Source organism: Euprymna scolopes, chromosome 32 (genome assembly GCF_053919585.1).
Source record: "Euprymna scolopes isolate OS-2025 chromosome 32, ASM5391958v1, whole genome shotgun sequence".
Taxonomy (NCBI): domain Eukaryota; kingdom Metazoa; phylum Mollusca; class Cephalopoda; order Sepiida; family Sepiolidae; genus Euprymna; species Euprymna scolopes.
This window is the reverse complement of record NC_136513.1, coordinates 94,449,499-94,475,249: the sequence shown is the minus strand read 5'-3', so window position 1 is coordinate 94,475,249 and position 25,751 is coordinate 94,449,499. Positions and strand designations below refer to the sequence as shown.

The following is a 25,751-nucleotide window of genomic DNA, read 5'->3' as shown; positions in this document are numbered from 1 at the left end:
GTAACCTCTGACCTTCTTCAGGTATATTTTGTAGAATATCGTAATCTATACGGAATTTCGAATGGAACCCTTTATTTAATCCATGAGGTAGCATGCACTTGTTATGTCGGCCATGACCAGGTGGAAATCTTAAGTAATTTGTAATTTTATGTTTTGGGATCATTTGCACTGAGGATTGAAGAAAAGTGTCACTTACATATGAATGATACCAAGTACTTTATCTGTGGTGCCACAGGTCCTTGCAGATCTCAAGGTGAGAACAGTAGTATTAATAATTTAAATAATCCTCATCTCAAAACTTCAAAAACAATAAATGTAATACATTTTATTCAAAAACTGATCAATTTATTTTTCAGTAAATCTTTCATGTTTATCTTAAAAAGAAGAACATTTTTTGCCGTTTCCAGAAAAGAAGAAACCTCCACAAAACCTCTTTATGCTGGAATATTAAAAACTTAACTCTATCAACAAAAAGGGAAAGATTTACTGAAAATAAGTTTTTTTTAAAGAAAAATATTTAGCACATTATTGTCTTCGTTTTTATTCATCTTTTGCCGTTGCATGTCTCCCTTTCCCACACTCTCACATTACAAGCAGTTTTATTTAATATCCATACGTACTTTGAAACGTATTAAATATCCATACGTACTTTGAAACATATTAAATATCCATATGTACTTTGAAACGTATTAAATATCCATACGTACTTTGAAACGTATTAAATATCCATACGTACTTTGAAACATATTAAATATCCATACGTACTTTGAAACGTATTAAATATCCATACGTACTTTGAAACGTATTAAATATCCATATGTACTTTGAAACGTATTAAATATCCATACGTACCTTGAAACGTATTAAATATCCATATGTACTTTGAAACGTATTAAATATCCATACGTACTTTGAAACATATTAAATATCCATACGTACTTTGAAACATATTAAATATCCATACGTACTTTGAAACATATTAAATATCCATACGTACTTTGAAACATATTAAATATCTATACGTACTTTGAAACATATTAAATATCCATACGTACTTTGAAACGTATTAAATATCCATACGTACTTTGAAACATATTAAATATCCATACGTACTTTGAAACGTATTAAATATCCATACGTACTTTGAAACGTATTAAATATCCATATGTACTTTGAAACGTATTAAATATCCATACGTACCTTGAAACGTATTAAATATCCATATGTACTTTGAAACGTATTAAATATCCATACGTACTTTGAAACATATTAAATATCCATACGTACTTTGAAACGTATTAAATATCCATACGTACTTTGAAACGTATTAAATATCCATATGTACTTTGAAACGTATTAAATATCCATACGTACTTTGAAACATATTAAATATCTATACGTACTTTGAAACATATTAAATATCTATACGTACTTTGAAACATATTAAATATCTATACGTACTTTGAAACATATTAAATATCCATACGTACTTTGAAACGTATTAAATATCCATACGTACTTTGAAACGTATTAAATATCCATACGTACTTTGAAACGTATTAAATATCCATACGTACTTTGAAACGTATTAAATATCCATATGTACTTTGAAACGTATTAAATATCCATACGTACCTTGAAACGTATTAAATATCCATATGTACTTTGAAACGTATTAAATATCCATACGTACTTTGAAACATATTAAATATCCATACGTACTTTGAAACGTATTAAATATCCATACGTACTTTGAAACGTATTAAATATCCATATGTACTTTGAAACGTATTAAATATCCATACGTACCTTGAAACGTATTAAATATCCATATGTACTTTGAAACGTATTAAATATCCATACGTACTTTGAAACATATTAAATATCCATACGTACTTTGAAACATATTAAATATCCATACGTACTTTGAAACATATTAAATATCCATACGTACTTTGAAACATATTAAATATCCATACGTACTTTGAAACTTATTAAATATCCATACGTACTTTGAAACATATTAAATATCCATACGTACTTTGAAACATATTAAATATCCATACGTACTTTGAAACATATTAAATATCCATACGTACTTTGAAACTTATTAAATATCCATACGTACTTTGAAACGTATTAAATATCCATATGTACTTTGAAACGTGTTAAATATCCATATGTACTTTGAAACGTGTTAAATATCCATATGTACTTTGAAACGTATTAAATATCCATACGTACTTTGAAACATATTAAATATCCATACGTACTTTGAAACATATTAAATATCCATACGTACTTTGAAACTTATTAAATATCCATACGTACTTTGAAACATATTAAATATCCATACGTACTTTGAAACATATTAAATATCCATACGTACTTTGAAACATATTAAATATCCATACGTACTTTGAAACATATTAAATATCCATACGTACTTTGAAACATATTAAATATCCATACGTACTTTGAAACATATTAAATATCCATACGTACTTTGAAACTTATTAAATATCCATACGTACTTTGAAACATATTAAATATCCATACGTACTTTGAAACATATTAAATATCCATACGTACTTTGAAACATATTAAATATCCATACGTACTTTGAAACATATTTAATATCCATATCTACTTTGAAACGTATTAAATATTCATATGTACTTTGAAACGTATTAAATATCCATACGTACTTTGAAACATATTAAATATCCATACGTACTTTGAAACTTATTAAATATCCATATCTACTTTGAAACATATTAAATATTCATATGTACTTTGAAACGTATTAAATATCCATACGTACTTTGAAACTTATTAAATATCCATACGTACTTTGAAACGTATTAAATATCCATACGTACTTTGAAACGTATTAAATATCCATACGTACTTTGAAACATATTAAATATCCATATCTACTTTGAAACTTATTAAATATCCATATATCAGCTGGACGCTCGGCTTGCCTGGTCATACACTAAGCTTAAACATAATAAACAGAAATAAGCGTATGAATTATCATAGAATCAATCCTCCATTGAATATTATATATTACGAGGAATAATTTGGTCGATGAACTAATTCGCAAAAAAATTAAAAAATGATAATATCGTTCATCAAAGTCTGACTGTGTTTGTTTACAATATCACGTCAGCTGATATTTGGGATTGACGATCTTAAAAATAGTTTCCTCTTTTAGATAAAAAATAATTTTTACATGGGAATATTTTACATTACACCAGCCAAGGTTACACCAGTAAAAATTCTTCTTTTTTCTTCTATAAGAGAAGAAAGACTATTTTTAAGATCGGACTTTTGCCGATTTTCGTTACGTATCATATGAATTTCTGTACAAAACATATCTAAGTACACCGTCAGACATATAAATTACCCTTGGAACCTATGAGGAAGGAACTCACACCTCACGCACACACACGCAGACTTTTATATAATAGAGATACTTTGAAATTGGGCAAGTAAAAATTTTTTAAGCATCAGTGAAATTAAATTTATGTAAAACATCTGTTTATTTTTTCTTTTTGAAGGTGTCGGACATGCAATACAACTGATCGAAATGCAATCTGCGTGAACTGTATAAAGAACTGTCATGCTGGGCATGAAGTTGAGTTTATCCGTCATGATCGTTTCTTTTGCGATTGTGGAGCAGGGACTCTAAACAATCATTGCAAGTTACAAGGTGAACCGACTCAGGATACGGACACTCTCTATGACTCTGCGGCTCCTATGGAATCTCATACACTAAGAGTCAATTGATGACACAAAAAAATAATGCATTTCCAAATTGATTCGTGTTCTCTTTCTGGCTAAAAACAAAATGATGTATAATTGTGGGAGGAAAATGTGGAAAAAGAGTAACACGTGTCGAAACGAAAACTCTTCATGCTTTCTTACTGTGGTGCTTTCTTTTTCTTTTTTAATTCTCACTATTTTATCAAATTCTCTCAATACAACATTTTTATTTCATGTCAGAGAAAAAAGTGAAAATCTGTTTAAATTTGTTTTGAGTTTTCAGCAAAAGTGAAGCAAGTTTCTTTTTCTTTAAGTTTTTCAGTTTTTTTTTTTTTTTCAGTTTTTTTTTTTTTTTCACTTTTTTTTTTTTTTTTCAGTTTTTTTTTTTCAGTGTTTCCCTAGTTTTTTCTTTTCTCCTTTTTTCTAATGCCCCTTCTTACATAAAATAGGAGAGATTTTTTTTTTCTGTAATTTTTTAATTTCGTTTTCCTTTTTTTTTTTTATCAATTTTCTCTTTCCCCTTTTTCTCCTTTTTCCGTTTTCTTTTCTTTCCTTTTTCTTTCTCTCCTTTTTCTTTCTCTCCTTTTTCTCTTTTTTCTTTCTCCCCCTTTTCTTCTTTCTCCCCCCTTTTTCCCTTTCTCCTTCCCTCTTTCTCCTTTTTTCTCACTTTCTCCTTTTCCCTTTTTCTCCTGTCTTTTTTATTCCTGCCTCTTTCTCTTTTTTTTCCTTCTATTCTTTTCTGTTTTTCCTTTTCTCTGTTTTTCTCCCCCCCTTTCTTTTTTCTTTTCCTTCTACTATGAAATGGGGAATTTGACCACCCCTCCCCCCCATCCAGCATTAAAGATAACGACAATATGATCATTCTGTGTTCATGCATACATGCAAGTTAGCGGTTGAGATAACTGCCTCACCCTCTGCTGATTATGAACGAACATTTTTTTTATTTTTACTGCTACGTCTTCTACCACAACCACCTGCTGATGCTGCTGCTGCTGATCTTCTCGGCCTGTTCATCTTCAGGTCGAGTGTTTTTATTTATCCCCCATTCCACCATCACGCATTTTTGAAAAAAAAAAAAATTATTTCCTCACTGTTCACTTCCATCTGCATCATTTCAGCCATCATTGTTTGATGTTCCGCACTTTTTCCACTGGTAGAAAAAAAAAAAAAAGAATTTAGAAACCCTTCACCCACTGGTATTTCTATCGCCCTCTGTGCCATTATATACAATCGTGATGTTAAAATCGGTGTTATTGCATGTGGGAGGTCTGCACTTTTCATTTGAAAAATATCCACCACAGTACAACCGTCAACGAGCACCATCGTTGTAATTGTTGCAGATGCACTCCAAAAGATTTTTTGTATATTTAATAGCACGTGCACATAATTTTTTTTTTTTAATGTCTTTGTTGTTAAATATCTTCAGTCATGAAAATAAATTAACAGAAAATAGAAATTCTCACAATGCATCCATACAATTTGTGTGTTTAGCGATAAATATGTTATTTAAAAGTCTAGCGTGACGGACCAATTGATATAAATGGAGGCATTTAAACTTTAACATTTGTAGAGTAAATGTTTCGGAATTTTCACAATCAGGATCAATAATTTTTATTTGGATTGATGTTTTTGTTTCAATGAACGTAGTCGCCAACCTTCTTTATGTGCATTTTTTTTTTTTTCCAAACTTGGGAACCCCTTAATCAAACTGCCAAGATGAGAATGATAGTCCACATATGTCAAATATAATTTATGAATCCTCATCTCAAAAAATCTAAAACATTTTCCAAGTTTTTATTATTTAAACTAGTACCTGATCTTCGTTGTTTAGATTAATGTTTCGAATGATGTGTCCTCTGATCTTTAGCAGGTGCATCTTTTCAAATTTTGCATTTTTAAGCCGAACATTTAGATTAAGTAACATGCTCACTTTGAAATTCCATACTAATTTCTGAGTTTGACTAATAGCGCCCCAAGTTTTCAAGTTGCACTCAAAATATGTGGAAGGCTACATAGGTTGAAACATCGTTAATATAACGACAAAGATGAGAATAATAGATTGAATGAGTTAAACCATACACATTAATAAAAGTTTCATAAATTTTGAGATAAGGTTTAAGATACATTGTATTTGGATTCTGAAACTATTTTCATCTTGGTTGTTTGGCTGGAAAGTTTGACAGTTGGAAGGTAGTCAGAGGTTACATTGGCTGAAATATTGCCATAACCAAAATTCAACTAATTGTATAGTAAATATTTATTGTAAGTCTATGTTGGCGTTCTAGCGGTCAGGAAATCTAAACATTTCTTAATTTTTATCTTTGTGTCTTTTCTTTGGCTTGTTCAATCTAGTTTGGTAAAATTTAATCTACATAATTAAAATGAATGTCTGTCCCACTCACTCCAATAATCATGTATACAAATTTAATTTTCTGATAAAATCAGGAAAGATTTAATCTTAATGATAACTGATAATAATTTTTAAAAAAAATTATTTCTTTTACTTTTAAAATTAGAAAATATTTTCATGTTTGAAAAGAGAACAAGATAACAGTACTGTCGTGATTGTTTGACTGGAGAAACTTTATTTCCACTTATTTTGGTGATTTTAATTTTGACTTTACCAATTCATTTCATTATATTGATTTCAAATAAGAAATAGAAATTGAGCCGCAATATCAAGTGGGCGAAAACAGCTAGTGAACAGTAAGAAATGTATTACAATGATTTTTAAATGCATTTTTTTTTTTTTTTTTTTTTTTGTGAAAGAAGTTTTTTTGATTTTCAAAATCGGATCACTACTAGCCAAACCATGTTCTGGTGTTATCTCAGAAAATCAAGGAAACCAACCACTGCAACTCTTAAATTGTTTAGAAATAGTTTTTTTACCAAAAAATAAGTCTTTATTCACAATATAAAAAAGAAATCCACGAATAGAACTGTGTGTTGTATTAAATTGAAAACAATAAAAATGGATAGTTAATTACTGAGATGATCTTTTGCAAAGTAATATGTAAATCAATCTTATGATATTGATCACATACACATTATCAGTTTATTCATTGTTCTTTCTATTGTGAAGATAAATTTGGTTTTTCAATCTCATTGTCAGTGCAATAAATGGCCAAACTTTATAAATTCCATATCAGTTTAATCAGTTTATTGTGAATATAATTTTTGCATTTTCACATGTGAATAATAATCTGGATTATCAATCAGCATTCACACATGTATTTTTTTTAACGCAATGTGTATTGAGAACATGACCTCCTCTATTCACCAGGCATTGGTGAATGTGCTGCCACATGACATACTGACTTGATCACCAGTTATATTATCCAAGCTGTATAAAAGTGTTCATTACCGTAAAAGTGAATTGTTACAAATTGGGTAACTAGTTTGTAATGCATACAAGGAACGGCCCGTCTCTATCTATAGTATTGTCGTACTCCTCAAAGCTAGCATCATTGTTGTTGATGTACTGCTTGAGGTAGTTCATTTTATAAGCGGGAGGTGTCAGTATCAGTGTAAAATATCAGTTTTGGTTTTCTGGCACTAAATTGTTGTGGCAAGTTTCGAGTCATGTCTACCGTGTGATTTCATGTTTACAAACTAATATATCATCTCACAATTGTTTTATGCTTTTCTTTCTTCTTTTTTTAGACTCATTCAAATTGATTGTTTCTTGTGAGATGATAAATTTGATTATTTTGCTTGTGTGTGTGCTGTTAGCTTGAAGAATAGTCACACACTATCTTTAACCCGACTGGCTTCCAGTGTTTTTCTGCAATTGCAGGTATCGATGGCTGATCAAACTAATACATAGTGTTATTTGAAATAAAAAATTATATATATGCTCTTGTATATGTAATTGAGCACTCTGGACATTTCTCTGATACTAAAAAGCACAACACACACACACACACTAGCAAAGATACTTGCATTTCATGAGACTTTGCTGTACACTTGGGTATTCGCTTTGCGGGCACTCGTGCAGTAAGTGGATGTTGCAAGAGCAACTATTGCTTAAGGTGTTCAAAATAGTGATCTGATTACAATTCACAAAGAAGTTGGCCAGCGCCATAGTGGTAATCCCCGGGATGGTGGTGAACCCCAACTTGATGTGCACATCTTTAGGTGGGGGAGTTTACGAAGAACTGCACCAAATATGACCTTAATCTTTGACCTTGAAAAATGGTGTCTCTAGGTCTGAGACCATTATGTCTGGTTTGGTCATGATTGGTGCAATGGTGTGGGCTGTAGCAGAGTATATATAGATAGGCTATGATTTTGAACTTTATCCTGGGAAATGGTGTGCACCATCCCTAGGTGGGGGACCATCATCATGCCAGGTTTGGTTGTGATCAGTCCAGTGGTATGGGCTGTAGGAGAGTTGTAGACAAAGACACGCACACATGAACGCAACTACTTTATATGTATAGATATATATCTATAGATATATATGTATATCTGAGAATTTGAATTACTTACTAGACACCATCTTTGAGGATTCTCTGTACAAGTGTTTGCCAGCAAATGGGATGTTCTTTTGTAAAGCAATATGCAAAACTACACAACTTTGATCGCATTTCAACAGAAGGTACTCAACGCAACTCTAATCTCTGCTTCTTTTTTGTAAGTCATTCACATAATGAGCTCTTCTTCCTACAACAAAAACCTTATATATGAGTATTCTAAAAAATATAAGAAATACATAGTTACAGTGTGTGTGTGTGTGTGTGTGTGTGTGTGTGTGTGTGTGTGTGTGTGTGTGTGTGTATCATAAAATACATCTTATAGATCTGTTCTACGAGGTTGGTCATTAGTGACGAATTGATTTCATTGTATGTTTTTTCAGGCTTTAAATCCTCAGATCCACTGCACCAACAACCCAGGCATTTCTTAAAACAAATATGTTTTCCTTTCAAATGCAATAATTTGCATGATATAAATATTGCAAACTAAATGGCCATCTGAAAAGGAGAGATCAGTTGTGATATGGACAATGTGCATCAACCAATAAAAAATCGTTCTAGCAATTTCACTGCCTGTATTTAAGATTTCTGCCAATACAGAATAAATTTTATAACAGGAGTTATAATAAGGAAAAGAAAAATGCCTTTAATCTAGTATATAAAATTATCTTGTTGGATTTTCAAAGTTAGACCCAACTAATCAGACAAATCAAACTTTACTTCTAACAAGCCAATTTTCATATGTTATTGTTGTACCGTGTTTTTGGCAAGGTAATCATGTGCTTAGCTACAAATTTTTTTTTTTTTTTTAATTGTTTAGTCTGGCTCAGATGACTATGGCTGATTTTTTTAATAGAAATCAGCAATAGTGTTAACTCATTTTGAACTGAAGAATATAATAGTTTTTTTACCTCAAGTTACGAAATATACAAACAAATAAAAAGTAAAAACTAAAAGTACTGCATCCTGGGCAACACCAGATAGGTACAGTGAGTTAGCAATAAAAATTTGGAATTATCTACCTTGGCTCCCATTACAATACCCTGATTCTGATAATGATTCTTAATGATAAAATTGGTGGCTTAAATGAACTAAAAATTTAATTATTATCCGAGTCTAAATTGTAATACGCCTTTTGTTTTGTTTTTTTTAACAAATTATCACTAGTCTCCTTTTTTCACTAGTCTCGTCTTAATTGGCTTTTTGTTCTCAACTTCTATCATGTTGTTAGGAAAGTTTGTGACATCCAAATATTGGATCAAAGTTTTATTAAATGCCCATTAATGGTGGATTTTGATATGTTAAGTCTTTCTTTTAAGTTCTTGTGTTGTGCAGGTTATTCCTCAATGTCTTCATTTGTTCACAATCTGGAGAGGGTGGTCTGCCTGAGCATTCTTTATCGTTAAGGTTGAAATCTCCAGCTCTAAACTTTGCAAACTACTTCAGTTCTATCCACTAAAGCATCTTCACCATACACTACATGTATGTTTTTGTTGTTTGCAAGACATGTTTGTATTTATGGAAATAGAAGAACATCAAGCTTTTAAAATGGTTCTTATAATGTTCAATATTCAAAGAGTTTAAAAATTAACAAAAGTTAAATAATCTACAACTTTCTTTCTCAATAGACAATACAAATCAAGTATTCCCCAACCAGAAATTTGAGTATATCTGTCGATAATTTGACATCTCAGAACCTGAATTGCTAAAGATTGACACACAATTTCCTTCACTACTTTTTCTTGAGGTAATTGATGAAATTCTAATTTCTTCTTTGAAAAAGAACAAAAATCTTTTTTAAATGATTTTCTTTGATCCTTAAAATTTTTGTAACAAAATTGTTATTGGGATTTTTTTCAAAACTATGAAACATTACTGGAAAACATCTCAGATTTTATATCTAAGTAATCAAGCTTTAATAAAAGAGTATTTTAAAATTTTTAAAGAGTATAATTACAAGAGTATGGGGAGGAGGGAGTGTCATCTTTATTTTATAATCTAAGCGAAGGATTTGTTGCATTCTAAATAAATCGCTTTAAAAAAAATCTCGTCCACCTGGAACATTTTCAATGGCCTCCAACCAGGAGGGCAACAAGAGTTCTCCATGCTTACCTATAAAGAAGCCTTCAAAAACTAAATCTGTCTTCACTTGAGCAGCGAAGGATGTGAGGAGACCTGATTCTTGCATAAAGCATCATCAACAGGAATGTAAATAAACCTTTAGAGTAGTTTTTCACTGCAGCACTTAATTGCAGTCATCTGTTGATGTAGCGTTGTAGCGTTTGTCTCAAAAAAACAAAGGCAGCATCTTATGTTTCTATTTGTTGAAACATCTTGACAGATGAGATTGTGATGATGCCTATGATATCCAGGTTTAACGTCGCCTTCGATAAACATTCAGACGGTATATAACTGCAATATTTTCTGTCTTTGTACATGACTTTCTGCACTTAACGGTTTATTTTTTGTAAGGTAATTTTTGTTTGTTTGATTTTAAAATTGTAATCAAGTTTTCAAGACGTTCGTACAATATTAAAATACAACACTCGTAAAAGATAAGTAACATTCCGTTTTTATTGGGTATGTCTTTCACTCTTTGTTATGAAACGCAAATTTTATTCATGTCTTTATATTTTATTATTTCTATATGAACAAAACTGAGGAAGTCATGATGATGCTTGCTATGTCTAGGTTTGAAGTCGCTTTTTCACAATCATTTGGACAATATATAGATCCAATATCTTCTCTCTTTGGATGTGGTTTTTTGCATATAGAAATTTTATTTATTTATTTTGGTCAATAAACTTGCTAGAAGAAAAGTAAATCTTAGGAATTGAGCTTTCTTTTTCTTAATCAAGATTTTTAAAATTTTAACTTCATTAATTCTTATTGTTATGAGATTTTGTGATTTATTAAAAATAAATGTTAATTTGCATTTCAATAACAGAATTTCTTGTCTGATGCAAAATCACTTTTGTCTCTGTAATTGAAATGCTATTTTGGTTAATGCTTGCTCCTTTGGCCCCAAGACGTAAGGAGGGGTTCAAGCCTCGATCAAGTTAAACTGAAGCCTCAAAAAATGGTATTTGATGTCTTTTAGCTAAACATTCAGAATTACAAGATTAAAGATAAGTGGAATAATATTGGGAAAGGAGTGGCGCACTCTGCTACATCTGTGTAGTAGTTATTGAAATGGATGCTTTTAGAATCACTCTAGATTGGTCGTTCCATTATTTTTAAAATAGCGAATGTAGATTTTTTTGTTCTTTTTGTTAAATCTTTATTTCAAATTTTAATTGATTTGCTTAAACATGACATAATTTAATTTTATATTTTTGTTTTATACAAAATGTTATTTTTCCTACTTTTTCCTTTCCTCTTTTTCCTTTTCCCTTTTTCATTTTCCTTTTATTTTTTATTCTTTTCTTTTTTCTCTTTTCTTTTTTTTCTTTTTTCCTTTTCTTTTCTTTCTTTTCTTTTTTCCTTTTCTTTCTTTTCCTTTTCTTTTTTCCTTTCCTTTTTCCCTTTTCTTCCTTTCTTTTCCTTTTTTTCCTTTTCTTTCTTTTTCTTTTTTTCCTTTTTTTTCCTTTTCTTTCTTTTTTCCTTCCCTTTTCAATTTTTCCTTTTATTTTGACATCTAAAAATGGCTATCTGAAATTAAAATCTATTTTCTTACAATCTTTAACATAACTGACATTTATTTTAACAACAACCTCGATGGTGCTTGGGTTCCTTTGTTGACGTCTTGCTGTGGATAGGAATTTCAATTTGGCCTGTTTTCTTTTTAACTGTTTTTGTTCCATTTTATACTTTATTTTATTTATCTTTTAAGCCTTCCTAAAAGATGGATTTGCTCCCATTCAGACTGCAAAGAAAAGGACCTGACCAGAGAAGAACCCCTTTGTTGGTCTGAAAGGGTTTTCCATTGGCCACTTCTCTCGGCTTTTTTCATTGAATTTAAGATTTTTTTTTTTTTTTTCCAATATGTCAGCTTCAGTTTTCAATTTTAGACTTACAAATCAATTGAATAAAATTTATCCCCCTCCCTTTACATCCGTCTTTCATAGAAAATAAAATCAGAATTGGTTACGATTTTTATTTTTTTTACGACCAAGATTGAAATCTCATTTCTATTCTCATCCACTGCTGATGTTTTCTTTTTCTTTTTCTTTTTTTTACCCAATTTTTACAAATGCATAGCAAAAAAAACAAAAAACAGTAATTTTGCACAAGTTTAATATTTTTATGTTTACAAATTTTGTTTGTTTATGGGATAAAAAAACTTTGAGATGTCACTTAAAGTAAAAAAAAAAAAAAAAAATTTCTATTGTGTAAATTTAATCATGTAATATATCTTATTGGTGTTGATATCCTTCAATTAAGTGGGTCTTTTATGTGTGTGTTGTTTGTATATAGTGTTGATCTAGAAACGGCTATCATTAGATGTACAACGGTTTTCCTGTAGCCTTTTTTTTTTTTTTTTTCTTTAAATAATCTTCACCCTCCATTCAATTCAAATTAATGTTTTCATATTAAAAAAAAAAAAAAATTTATTTATAGACAACATCTATGGAATCCAATGCCATAATTTAGTGCAAATCGCTTGTACCTCCCCCCCCCCTCCCCCCATTGTTCCAATAAATACTCTTATTTGATGAGAACAATTTTTGTTTTGGAAGAAGTTGAATTCCTGTTTGATGTAACCTCTGAATATCTTCGGCTGCATTTTTTATTTTATTTTTTGATATTTTTCCAATATCAGAATCTCCTGGTGGGACTTGGAAGTTTCATGCTAAACATGGGAACTTATAGATTAAATGAAACATTTGGTTCTGAATTCCGTTCAGTTTTTCGAACCTGAGATAAAGATTCCCAGGCCCGACTGGCAGGTTCCAAGTTTGAAAAAAAGCATTTGAAGAAGATTATCGCTGTTAAAACACTGTGAATATAACTACCATGACAAGGATATCAGTCGAAATAATGCAAAAGTTGAAAGAAAATTAAAAATTATTTCTCAACTTTTAATTTTTTTTTTTTTTTTAAACAAAATGAAATTTGATTTTTAGAAAAAATTCTGTATAATTTAAAAATGAATGCGATCCTTTAAAAAAATAAAAGTTTTTACTATTTTGTAATAAAAATTTATGTCAAGGCAAGAATTATTCGGTTTAACATATGTTGATAGTTTTGGAAGGTAAAGGAAAAACTGATGAGGCAAATTGTGCGCAATAGCAGCAGCAGCGGTGCCTCCTGTCAGTGGTGTGTTTGCAAAAAAAAAAAAATGAAATGATTATATTTGTAATTTTAAAAAAAGGGTTTAAATTGACTGCCATTATTTGTACGTTTTTCGAATTTCTTTGATTCTTCGGCCATATCTTGACGTGTTTGGGGTTGACCAAATGAAATTGCTGGGTTTAAATCCTTACAAATGTATTTTGTTCAATTATGGACTGATACCATCTGCAAAGGTATGAACCTATAATACCCCCTCCCCGCTTTTAGTTAGGGATGAAATAGCAAATTGTTCACCTAATCATACACAATGAATCGTTAACAATATGCATTGTATTTCGGCAGTAATCAGTTGCACAAAATTTAAGACTGTTTCCTTTAGTCAGTAGTCCACGTGGAGGATAACTGAATGGTGGCTCCTGGCTTAGAGAGGTGGAGGGAAATATTCAATCATATTCAAACTGACTTTCTCATTTTTCAGTACTAGGACTTATACTTAAGTGTTTAAGGCATGCAATCAAGGAGTTGACCCTAGGCATCAGCAGACATCTGGCTTTAGGTATTGCATTTTACTAGTTCCAAATTCGATGAGAATGACTATTGGAAAATTTATGCATTCCTTTCTGACGATTAATCCTAAAAAAAAAAACAGTTTTTGTTTTTCTATAAAAACGAGTTAATCACGTTTAAAACTGACTACATCTTCCCCAGCACACACACACACACACACATTGTTTGGTAGAATTTAAAATTGTCTTCGTCTTTTGTTTGCTTTGTTTTTAACTATGCTTTTTAGTTTTTAAAATATTTTATTTTCTAAACAAAGGGAAGTAGCAATGTATTAACACGTACAGTGTTACACCCATCGTTTTAAGATGATGTCCTTAAGAAAATGATTTCAACCTGGTTAGAGTATTTTTTGGAAGGAATTAAATAGAATCAGATTTTATCGTTCTTAACAACATGGTGCAACGACGATCCACCAAATGAATTGATAAATCAAATATTGATTTTGTACCAAAAAAAAAAATTTGACTTGATATTTTCAATTCAAAATCAAGATACAATATATTTCTCATCATTTTCAGATGGCCATCTGTTTTACATGCTGCCATGTGTTGAACCATTTCTGAATAGATATTTTGGTTTTTGTCCAGAATTCTGTATTACATTAAAAGAAAAAACAAACTAAAGAAAGTTTTGTATGATGTATGTAACCATGACAAAACGAAAATAATATATTACTAAAATCTCGTAAATTAATCAAGTAATTTTATTTTAGTAAAGAAAATAATTTTTAAACAGTTAATAGGAATTCGTAGGCATTACAACAGAAATCTTGCAAATTTTTAATTATTGTTGAGTTAGCTCACTTATTTATTTATTTTGTTTTTTGTTTTTATTTTTATTTATTTTGTTTTTTTCAAAATGGCAGATACGACAGTCACTCCTCCAATACTCAAAAATTTGATTTTCTTATTTAAAAATAAAACTGGAACAATTTACATGATTTTTGGTACATGATATCTTTATTTTGTTACGGGTACATACATCATACAAATTTTTGTTACTTTTGTTTTTAATGTAGGAGCAGTTCTTGACAAGAACCAATATTTTCACATCGCAACTTGTCAACGAAATATATGGGAAAATCTTTGAAAAAAAAGAAAACAAATGTCCAATCGATCTTATAGAGTTCTATTTGAAGAAAAAAATTAAAATCTAAGTCGACCTTTTGTACACAAAAATAATTTCTGTTCATATTGAAACCATTAAACTAATGTATTGTTTTTCTAGAGTAGAACATTTTTCTTTTAGTTTTCAGAATTTTCTTGCCTATTTCTTTAAAAAGTTATCTGCTGGAAGTAGCGATTCATGAACATATTTGAATCAGAATTTTTTAAATCAGAATTTTTTCATTTAAACAATAAGCATTACGAAGCTTCTATTCAGTTATATCTTTTCACTTATTTTTTTTTTTTTAGTTCTCATTATCTTTTTTATGTGGAAATCAAAAATAATTATTCCATAGATGTCACAAAAGTTTTCACTTCCGCTGCCTCTCCATGCATCTTGTAAATTCTAGTGCAATTTATCAACATTTACAAAACATAACGATCCCCCTTCAATTTAAAACCAGTCTTAGTAACACAAAAGTAATTAATTCTAAAACAAATTAAAAAAAAGTTTTTTAATACCTGTAGACATCTACATAAAAACTTAACCTAGAATTACCAATATTGCCTATTAAACTAGTAACAATATTTTAAAATGATTCCCTTATCCATGTGACCCCAATTTTGACCCGAGAATTCAGCTTGCTAACGATCTCTCCAACACTCTGTGCCCCACTGTCTGCAAATAATAACCCCATGCATCTATTGAAATTCCTCTTGTCTTGGTTTTCCAGCCTTTTTCATTCATTTGCTCCATCACCCAATGGTGCTGCGACACGGAATCAAAAATGTTTGTGTAACTTATGGAACTGACGTTTAATAATTTTGATTTTCACATAAAAAGATAAAATCGAAATTATAAGAAAAAGGTGTAACTGAACAGATATTTTTAATAATGTTATATATCTCCAATGGACACAGTAATGTATAACATTTAAATAAAATATTTGGCTCTTATCGAACATTATTGAGCACTTTTTCATATGTATCCATATTTTAAGATTATAAGGAGATATAATATTTTATGCATTGATTTTCAGTATTTCTTTAACAGTGCTCAATAATTGAGTAGAGCTAAGTAGTAAGTTATGAAAACATTTGTGCCAATTAAACTACACAGAATTTTTTTTAGCTGATACTTAATTTCTTGGAATTTTTTGTTTCCTATTTTTATAATTGTTGCTAAAGTTTGAAATTCAACATATTTTCTCAAATTTGAATCCTGCATCTTTATCTTTTTTGTTTGTTTTTTTTTTTAATTTTGTTTCAGAGATCGCATACATCACTCCCTTCTACCCCCCCCCCCCCCCCGCAAAAGAAAACACACTTTACGACAATCGTTTGAAATAATTTATTGCTCTTAAATTCTACCAATTTTTTTTAAAATTGAGAATTTAAAAAGAGAAACAAAAAGCTTTCCTAATTTTTATAAAAATTGAAACTGCTGTTTTATTTAAAATTCCTGGGCGTCCAACCATTGTGCAGAGTATTCGATATTTATTTGCTGATTGACAAACATTTGATAAATAAAACAAACAAAACTCAAAAATTCTTTGGTATTGCTTTATGGCATGAAACCATAATATTTAAGTAGCAAGGCTACCCGGTGTTGCCTGAGACAAAAGTGTCACATTTCTATCTCTTTTTCACCCCCTTCTCTTTCTCTCTAATATTAAATATGTTGAGGTGTTTTGAAATCGTGTCGAGCAGCATTTTTATTAATGTTGAACAATAATTGGTCAAAAGGTGGGTTTTATTTTCTTGGTTGAAAATTGTTTTAGATTTTTTTGCTTAATTTAAATGTTTAAAGTTTGTCTTTCATTAATTGTAACCAATTAAGTGGACAACTTACAAATACAAGAAATTGTCTGCAGTTTTCTCAAACTGCAAAAATATCAACAATGTTCTTGTGCTACTTAATAATTGTACACGTTGTCTGAAAGTGTCGTGATATCAGATAAAACGAACCTTGTGATTGGCAGTTTCTGGTGTTGGTTTTATGAACATACTAGATGAATCCTAGGGAAAAATTAATTCCCCAAACTAAAGTTTTATGTTCTCGTACAAAAATTAAAATCAACATTATGATATTAAATCTCATGTCCAAAGATTTTTATTCTATTTTTGATCAAAATTTTTATGTGATTTTGATTTTAAAAAAAAAAAAAAAATGTCTAAAACATTTAAGGCTTAAATTGAAGAAAAAAATGAAGCTCAGTGAATCTTGCTTTAATTGGTGTCTAATGACTATGAATCAAATTTTATGCAAATCTGAATTGAATTTTCAAATAGGTAATACTGTAATTATGCCCCCTAAAAACTCCACTTTTTTCTGAAAGTGAAAAGAAAACTAAATTGTTTAGAATTTTTAAGTCTGTAAAATTCCCTTTTTGAAAATTTTGACCAATTTGTAGCATTTACAAAAGTTTATTGACGGATATCTTAACCAGTTTCTTGGCGTGGCACTTTGTGATCAATTTAATGTTTCGGCATTGATAGTTCAACACCCGACTGAGTTTAGCTTAAAGACAAACCAAAATAAATCTTGAGATGCTGTCTGAATTGGCACATGAAGTGATGGAAATGTCAATCTATAAAATTGTCATCTTTTCATTAACTGTTGTAGATTTTTGCGAGTTTTTAAAATGTAAAGATTTCTTGAAATCAACTAAAGTGTGATCGACCAAAGAGAGGAGAATCCACTCAGCGTTTAAATTAAGGTATTTCATAGGATGATGAATTATGACCTTTAATTTGTCTTTATCAACTGATAAAAACAACCTTTCTTCTCTCCTCTTTCTTCCACCTTCTCTCACATTTTCCCTCTCTTTTTTACCACTCCCTCTTTTCTACTTTTATTTCCTTTTTTCCTCCCTCTCTCTCTTGCTGCCCTTTTTCCCCTCCCTCTCTCTCTCGCTGCCCTTTTCCCCTCCCTCTCTCTCTCTCTCTTGCTGTCCTTTTCCCCTCCCTCTCTCTCTCTTGCTGTCCTTTTCCCCTCCCTCTCTCTTTCTTGTTGTCCTTTTCCCCTCCCTCTCTCTCTCTTGCTGTCCTTTTCCCCTCCCTCTCTCTCTCTTGCTGTCCTTTTCCCCTCCCTCTCTCTCTCTCTTGCTGTCCTTTTCCCCTCCCTCTCTCTCTCTTGCTGTCCTTTTCCCCTCCCTCTCTCTCTCTTGCTGTCCTTTTCCCCTCCCTCTCTCTTTCTTGCTGTCCTTTTCCCCTCCCTCTCTCTCTCTCTTGCTGCCCTTTTCCCCTCCCTCTCTCTCTTGCTGAATTTGTTTTGGAGGAGAATGAAAGCTTTATTTATTTTGTTACCCCCCCCAACCACCTGTGCATGCTTCCAACATGCATAATTTAATGCCAAGAGGTATAAGCCCTTCACCCCTCTCACTTTCCACTACACTATTTCTAAAAATTGAATCATTTGATATTTGTAAATAATGAAATCAGCATTGACATCCCCCCCACACACGCACCCACGCACATACATTTTTTTTTTTTTTTTTGTAAATTGTAAAAATTTTTCTTTTTATTTTGCAGTTGTAAATGAAACTATGTTTTTGAGTTTTTGGCACAAACTCATTTTGTCCTGTGAACATTGTTATTTTTTGTGTAATTTGTATATTTTTCTTTTTTATTTTTTTTTCTGATCTTGTGCCAAAAAAAAAAAATGAAACCAAACAAATTTTGTTTTTTGTGTAAAAAGTGAAAAAAAAATACATTTTTATCGATTTTCTTTCTTCACCGTGTTTGCATGCAACATGATTGTCGTGCCATTTCTAACGACAACTTGTGACTGCATCTGCATTTCACCTTCTTTATCTTTTAATCGTGATTGACCTGCTGATTATTTGAATGCATCTCTTGATGCAACGCAATTTCCCATCATCACAAAATGCACTTTTTTATTTTCAAAATATTTGTGCAGTCGTAATTTTTTTGTTGTCATATTTTTTTTTTTTTTTGTCATCGTTTCTGCAGTGAACGCCGATATTTATATATTTACACGTTTCTCTCTTGGATTGATGGAATTTCCTCTTCTACCGACATTTCGATACGCAACCTCAAATTATAATTGCATAAAAAATATTGAAACATCATAAACCGTCCTTATTTATTATGTGTGACCATCATCGCCTCACCCCTTTTTCTTTCTGCTCCCTCTTTGGGTATTTCTTTCTGAAAACTGAAGTGAGAGTTCAAATTGGTTTAAAGACACAAAGACATGTAATGATTTGAAGACTCTGCTAAGAAAATTGGAAAGCGATTTTCTTTTTTTATTAGGAAAAGTTGTGGGACTTGTGTATTTTAAGTTTAAAGTACAATTTTTTTTTATTTTTGAAGAATTCCACTTGGAACAAGGGGAGACAATTCAAGCAGTTAAAGTTTTATGTAAGTTTTTGGTAAAAGGAAAACAAACAAATTAACAACATAAAATAAAACATCTGAATATTTATCAAATTAAAATAGTTTTTGTTAGCTTTTATAAAATAATTGGAATTTTGAAATATATTACAAGCATATTTTCTATTCATATAAAAATGTATTCGTTTAAAAAAGCGAATCTTTCGGAAAATGTAATTTTCATAATAAATCAAAATAATCAAGTTATAAAATATACAAACTCCTTGAATTGTCTCCCCTTGTTCCGAGTGGAGTTGTTCAAAAAGTGAAAACAAAAAATGTCTTCCAAACCTAAAATGCACAAATGCCAAGGTTTTAATTTCCTATTCTGTTAAAAAGCAACTTTTTTTTTTTTCTCACCCAAAAACTTTGTGTAAATTGTATGTTTTTTTTTTTTTCTTTCAGTAACCAAAAAAAAAAAAAAAAGATATTTAATCAGTAGGGTTAACAGCCGAGACATCAGAAATTAAAGTATGCAATAAATAATTTTTATCAAATGCTAGAAAATTTAATTCTCAATTGACTTGTATAATTTTAAAGTTCTAAAACTGTAAGTTTTGTTATTTCAATTCTTTTTTTCATTAATTTTGCTTAACAGATTTTGTCAATGGTTTTTTTTTGTTTTTTTTTTAGATGAGTGCTAATTTCAAGTTTAAAAGATTTAAAAAAAAAAAAAAAGACTTATTGTAATCCAACTGACTACCACCCCCTCACTTAGGATTAGTGATACAGGAAGCCATTTTTTTAAAGTTATTATTTATTTTTTATTATATCATTTAAACCTAATATTAGTGATCACACACACACAAAAAAAAAAATCGATCGCCATTTTTGATTGATATATCTGGTTTAATGAATGTAACAAATCAAATGAACAAAACTTTTCAGAAGTTTAAAACTATACAGGTCAGTGGAAGATTCAAATGTGTACCATTTTTGTTGTGTATTTTCTTTTCCAATTTCTGCTTTGTTAATCAAACTACACAATTGCAAAAAGAACTTCTGCAAATTTTTATGATTCGCTTGCGTTCTTTAATTATTTTTGGTTAAATTGACAATGATGATCATGTGATTTTTGTGGATGGAAAAACCAAGCTATTGAACTGAATGAAACTGAAATGAAATAAATACATCATTCGCAAAATTTGTTACCTTACTTGTTTGTGTATATGCATATATATATATATATATATATATATATATATATACATATATATATATATATATATAAGAAATCTTTAAAATGCAGTTCAAATTCAACATTAGCCGACTTTCCACTAGAAAAGCCACAAATTAAAGACATTAAATTATATAGCTGTAAAAGAAAAAACTTCAATCCGCGTTTTCTATTTAACAATTTTATCAGCCGTCTACCATGTCTACCATGTAGTTGTTTGACAGATTTAAAAACAGAAATTAAAATTCATGGTTTAAATACCTACTAGATACTCTCCATGCAAGGATTTGTCAGGACAACCTGGTTAGAGGATTTTCACTACAAGTAAATATTCCAAATCACATAGTATGTGTGGTCAAAATAAGATCCCCTCGGTATTGCTAACCCACATTGGAATGGTGTACCTTTGAGTGATGTTATCTTAAGTAACTGCATTTATCTGGATCCACAATCAGACTAGATGAATTCTTGTCCTGGAATCTGTCGAGACCACAAGAAAGATATACTATAACATATTTAAATTGGGAAGAGGAAAATTATATTCTCAACTTTTTTACTGACTTGGTTTTTAAAAGGTAAAGGAGAACTTTAATGAAATATTCGAATGTTTATGTGTCTTGTATAGAGATTGAATGTTCGCCCCTAGGAAGGGCCCCTCGATTTTTGAGAACTTTAAAGTAAAATGAAATAACAAAAAATATATATCAAAAACGTTTTGGAGCTAAAAAGTCAATGTATTAAGTTGTTTAAGGAAACAAGATTTTTTAAAAATTGTTTTGCAATCTTTACAGATTATTTTATATTTTTTTATTATTTTTTTTTTATGTTTAAACTTGTATTCTTTTTTGGTTTAAAACAAAATTACCTAAAACCAGTATTTCAAGAATTGTGCTTTGTTTTTTCTTATTACATTTAATAATTTACTATTACTATCAGGGAGATAAGTTGCAGGGATATTATGTAGGGAGTTGAGGAGCAAGATATCATTTTTTTATGCTGTAAATGATATTTATTTTGTTTCAGTTTCATTTAGTTCGGTTTTTACATAAGTATGAGTCACATGACTCATATACGGCCCTCGGATGCTGTCTATTAATTTATCTTTTTTTGAATTTTTTTATATATATACTTCTTTGCATTTCAATTCTTAAATATTTTTTTTCATCTTAGTCGATGCATTTGTGTGTGTGTATGTGTTCTATTCTACCTCCGAGGAAAAAAAATGGAATCTTCCAAATTTTGAGCAATAAATGACGCCTCCTTAATTTCTGTTGCTTTTGCATTCTTTTTAACTTTTTTTTTTTTTGTTGCCAATTTGAAAGTTTTTTTTCTCGTTTCCATTTTCCTCTGAAATGAAAAAAAAAACAAAAAACTTGACCAATCCAAACTTGGCAACTTTTTATTTTAATCTTTTGCATGTTTTTCTTTTTTTCAAATAAATAAACAGCATTTCTTTCTATATTTGAAAGAGTGATTTAAAAAATTAATCTTTTTTTTCTATCCGTCAAGAGTGTGGCAGGCATTTTCTTCATTTTCCAAAAAAATTATTTTGTGGTCGCATTTTTATAGAGAACTCCTTCCAAGCAAGTCATGCACAAAAGGATTTGTTTCGGCTTCCAAAATTAATTTCATACAAAAGTCGCAACGTGACAAAATGATTACCAAAGATTTTCTCAAGTTTAAATTGTTCTGCCTTTTTTTTTTTTTTTTTTTTTTTTTTTTTCAACATTCATTGTTGTTTGGCCTTTTGGTTGGGAGGAAAGTGGAGTATCTGTTCATTTCTTCTTTTCTATCCTTATTCAATGAAGAAGCAGTCCTTCTAAACTTAATCTTTATTTTTGTTCCACTCCAGAGTGCCCCTTTTTGGGGAGCCGGATCCCCTGGCATTAAAAACGGACCTTGTGTCAAATTCTGTTGGGGGGGGGGGTTAGTAAATTAAGATATTCATTGTTAGTGTTAATTGTTTATTGGATTTTTTGTTTTGCCTTTTTCTGTTTTTTTTTTTTTTTTTTTGTCTTCCATTTTTTTCTGTTTTCTTTCATGTTTTTTTTTTTTTCGTTTTCATTTTTTTTTTTAATCATTTTTTTTGTCTTTTATTTTGCTTTTATTTTTTTTTTTTCATCCTTTCTTTCTTTAAACTTTGTTTTGGGTTAGTCTTTGGCCATGTTAATTCTTCAATATCTGTTACCTCCCTCTCCACACACACACATACACACACACACTCAAATAACTTAGAAATTAATTTGAAATTTTTAAGAAACGTATTTTTTTTTTATTTTTATTTTTTTTTTTTGCACACATTAGTTTATTTTAAAAAAGAAATGAAATTCCCATATTTTTCGCCAAACATAAGATTTTTTTCAACTTTTTCATTATTTGTGTGAAATTTACCCAGCAAAAAAAAAAAAAAATCTCGTCTGTACAACTTGTATTTTTGTTTTCTATATTTCCAAATCCGTGTGTCACCTTTGACCCCTCCCTTTTTTATTTTCAAAAGATGCCACTGGTGTTACCAGCTCAGACTGTCTGAAAATATCCTGAACATTTGAAATTTTGATGAGGAATTAATCTTTCTTTCTACTTTCTCTACTTTTAAAGTAGTGGATTCCATTTATTTTGGGTCAAATCTATGCAGAGAAGAGAGAGAGAGAGAGTGGGAGTCATGTTTCTTAAAACTGTGGCCCTTCTGTGTTTCAAGAAGTTGCATTATTGTTGATTGCAACATCTGTCACTTATCTCAGTATACTTTGAGTATTTTGGACAAGATTTGCATTTTCAGATTTGCGGCATGGTTGCGAATTGCAATTTGATTTCTAAACAAATTGAATTCTCTCTCTCTCTCTCTCTCTCTCTCTCTCTCTCTCTCTCTCTCTCTCTCTCTCTCTCTCTCTCTCTCTCTCTGTAGAAACGAGAAATTCTTCAAAGCTTGGAAACTGTACATTCTCCTTTAAAGGAGCAGATACTTGGACGTAAATTTATTTTCATGAGATGGTGCTCTTGCTCTCTCTCTCTGTCTGTCTCTCTCTCTGTCTGTGTCACCCATTGCAACTGATTTTAGCCTCTAAGTTTTTTTCTTCCCCCTTTTAAGCTAATCTACGAATGCGAAGAACACAAAGCAAATGTTCAAGCTTGGTCAAAGAACAAGAGAAAATGAACAAAAACGGTGGGGGTGGGGGGGTTAAGGGAGGATTAAAATGTAATTCACGTTTTTGTTTTTATTGTTTGTTTTTTAAGAAACAATTGCTGCTGCTGCTACTGCTGCTTCCCTGTCCCAGAGGTCAAGAATAACGTATTTCCTCTCCCTCTCCACCCCCCTCACATGGACTCTTTGGGGAAATAAATTCACTCTTTATTCAAAGTCAGCTTTTTGGGTTTTTTATTGGTTTTGTCAAAAAAATTTTTTTTTTTTTTTTTTTTTTTTTTTTGCCGGAATGGGGCATCCTAACTGATGCCAGAAATTTTCCTTTTATTTCAGACACTCCAACCGAGAGATGTTTTTAAGATTCTAACCTATCCCTTTAAATGCAATAGTTTCTACCTCTCTTATACTTGATTAATCGCGTATATTTGCCAGGTAGTTTTTAAAATTCTTTTTCATGAGTTATAGCAACTATAATTACGGGAATGATGCAGATTTTTCAGAAGATTTTTTTGTTTTGTTATAAAACTTTGGTATTTTGTTATCTTTTCATTCTCACCTCTGTTTAACCCAGCATCATTACGGAACACCGACTTCTACTATGGTTGCTTCTTTCTCCTTCTTGTTCCATATCACTTTGTCAGGTTTTATTGTTCCGTTTTCTAGGTTGTAGGAATTGCATAATCATAGTGGATGATGTATGACTTGTTTCCTAGGACTTGCTAATGCATTCGATATTCAACGTTTTGCTGATGCATTCGATATTCAACATTTTGCTGATGCATTCGATATTCACCGTTTTGCTGATGCATTCGATATTCAACATTTTGCTGATTCATTCGATATTCACCGTTTTGCTGATGCATTCGATATTCACCGTTTTGCCGATGCATTCGATATTCAACATTTTGCTGATGCATTCGATATTCAACATTTTGCTGATGCATTCGATATTCACCGTTTTGCTGATGCATTCGATATTCAGCATTTTGCTGATGCATTCGATATTCAACGTTTTGCTGATTCATTCGATATTCACCGTTTTGCTGATTCATTCGATATTCACCGTTTTGCTAATGCATTCGATATTCACCGTTTTGCTGATGCATTCGATATTCAACGTTTTGCTGATGCATTCGATATTCACCGTTTTGCTAATGCATTCGATATTCAGCGTTTTGCTGATTCATTCGATATTCAACGTTTTGCTGATGCATTCGATATTCACCGTTTTGCTGATGCATTCGATATTCAACGTTTTACTGATTATCCAGTGGAGACATTTACACACTTCATTATGTTGCATCATATAGTAGTCGTCTGCCAGCAGAACCTTGCACAACTTTCACTTATTGTCATTGCTGAGACTACTCATCTTTTTAAAAGCATTGTTCATTATAATTGTCTCCTGATCATAATGGATCGATCCATTATTTTAGCCAGTCTATAGATATAGCCTTTATCGATATACTAGCCTGAATGTTTGGAGGGGTGTGTGTGTTTGTGTGTGTGTGTGTGTTTGTGTGTGTGTGGATGTTGAGCAAAAAAAAGAAAGTGGTAGTAGATAGGCAGGCTTGAACCCATACCGTGAAGGAGGAATGTGAAAAAAAAGTGACGTCTTTGCTGTTGCAGCAATCGCCAAACCAAAAGTGACAAAGGTTTAAATTAAGGCTAGTCAATCGAAAAGAGGGGATGATTTTCGAAAATATCGGTAAAGAAAGCGACCACTCCTTGTAGAAAAGTGTCCAGTTGAAGGTAAAGAAATTAATGTTTTTAGCCAATTTTTTCGGTATTTGTCATCCGAAGGATCGAGCTTCAAAACGATACTGATCTCGTGAAAATCCATCGCCTCTGTCAAAAGTTTAAGGCAGACATACATACAT

General features: G+C 30.8%; 1 protein-coding gene across 1 annotated transcript in view; it reads left to right on the top strand.

The window, feature by feature from the left end:
* Positions 1–4,942, top strand: part of LOC145256506 (F-box only protein 11-like) — an 84,720-nt gene extending 79,778 nt beyond the window's left edge. Inside the window, exon 19 of the mRNA XM_080115477.1 lies at positions 3,567–4,942. Within this exon, the coding sequence (XP_079971603.1) occupies positions 3,567–3,795 (229 nt within the window). The 3' untranslated portion in view covers positions 3,796–4,942. The remainder of the gene's footprint in view (positions 1–3,566) is intronic.
* The last annotated feature ends 20,809 nt before the right edge of the window (positions 4,943–25,751 follow it).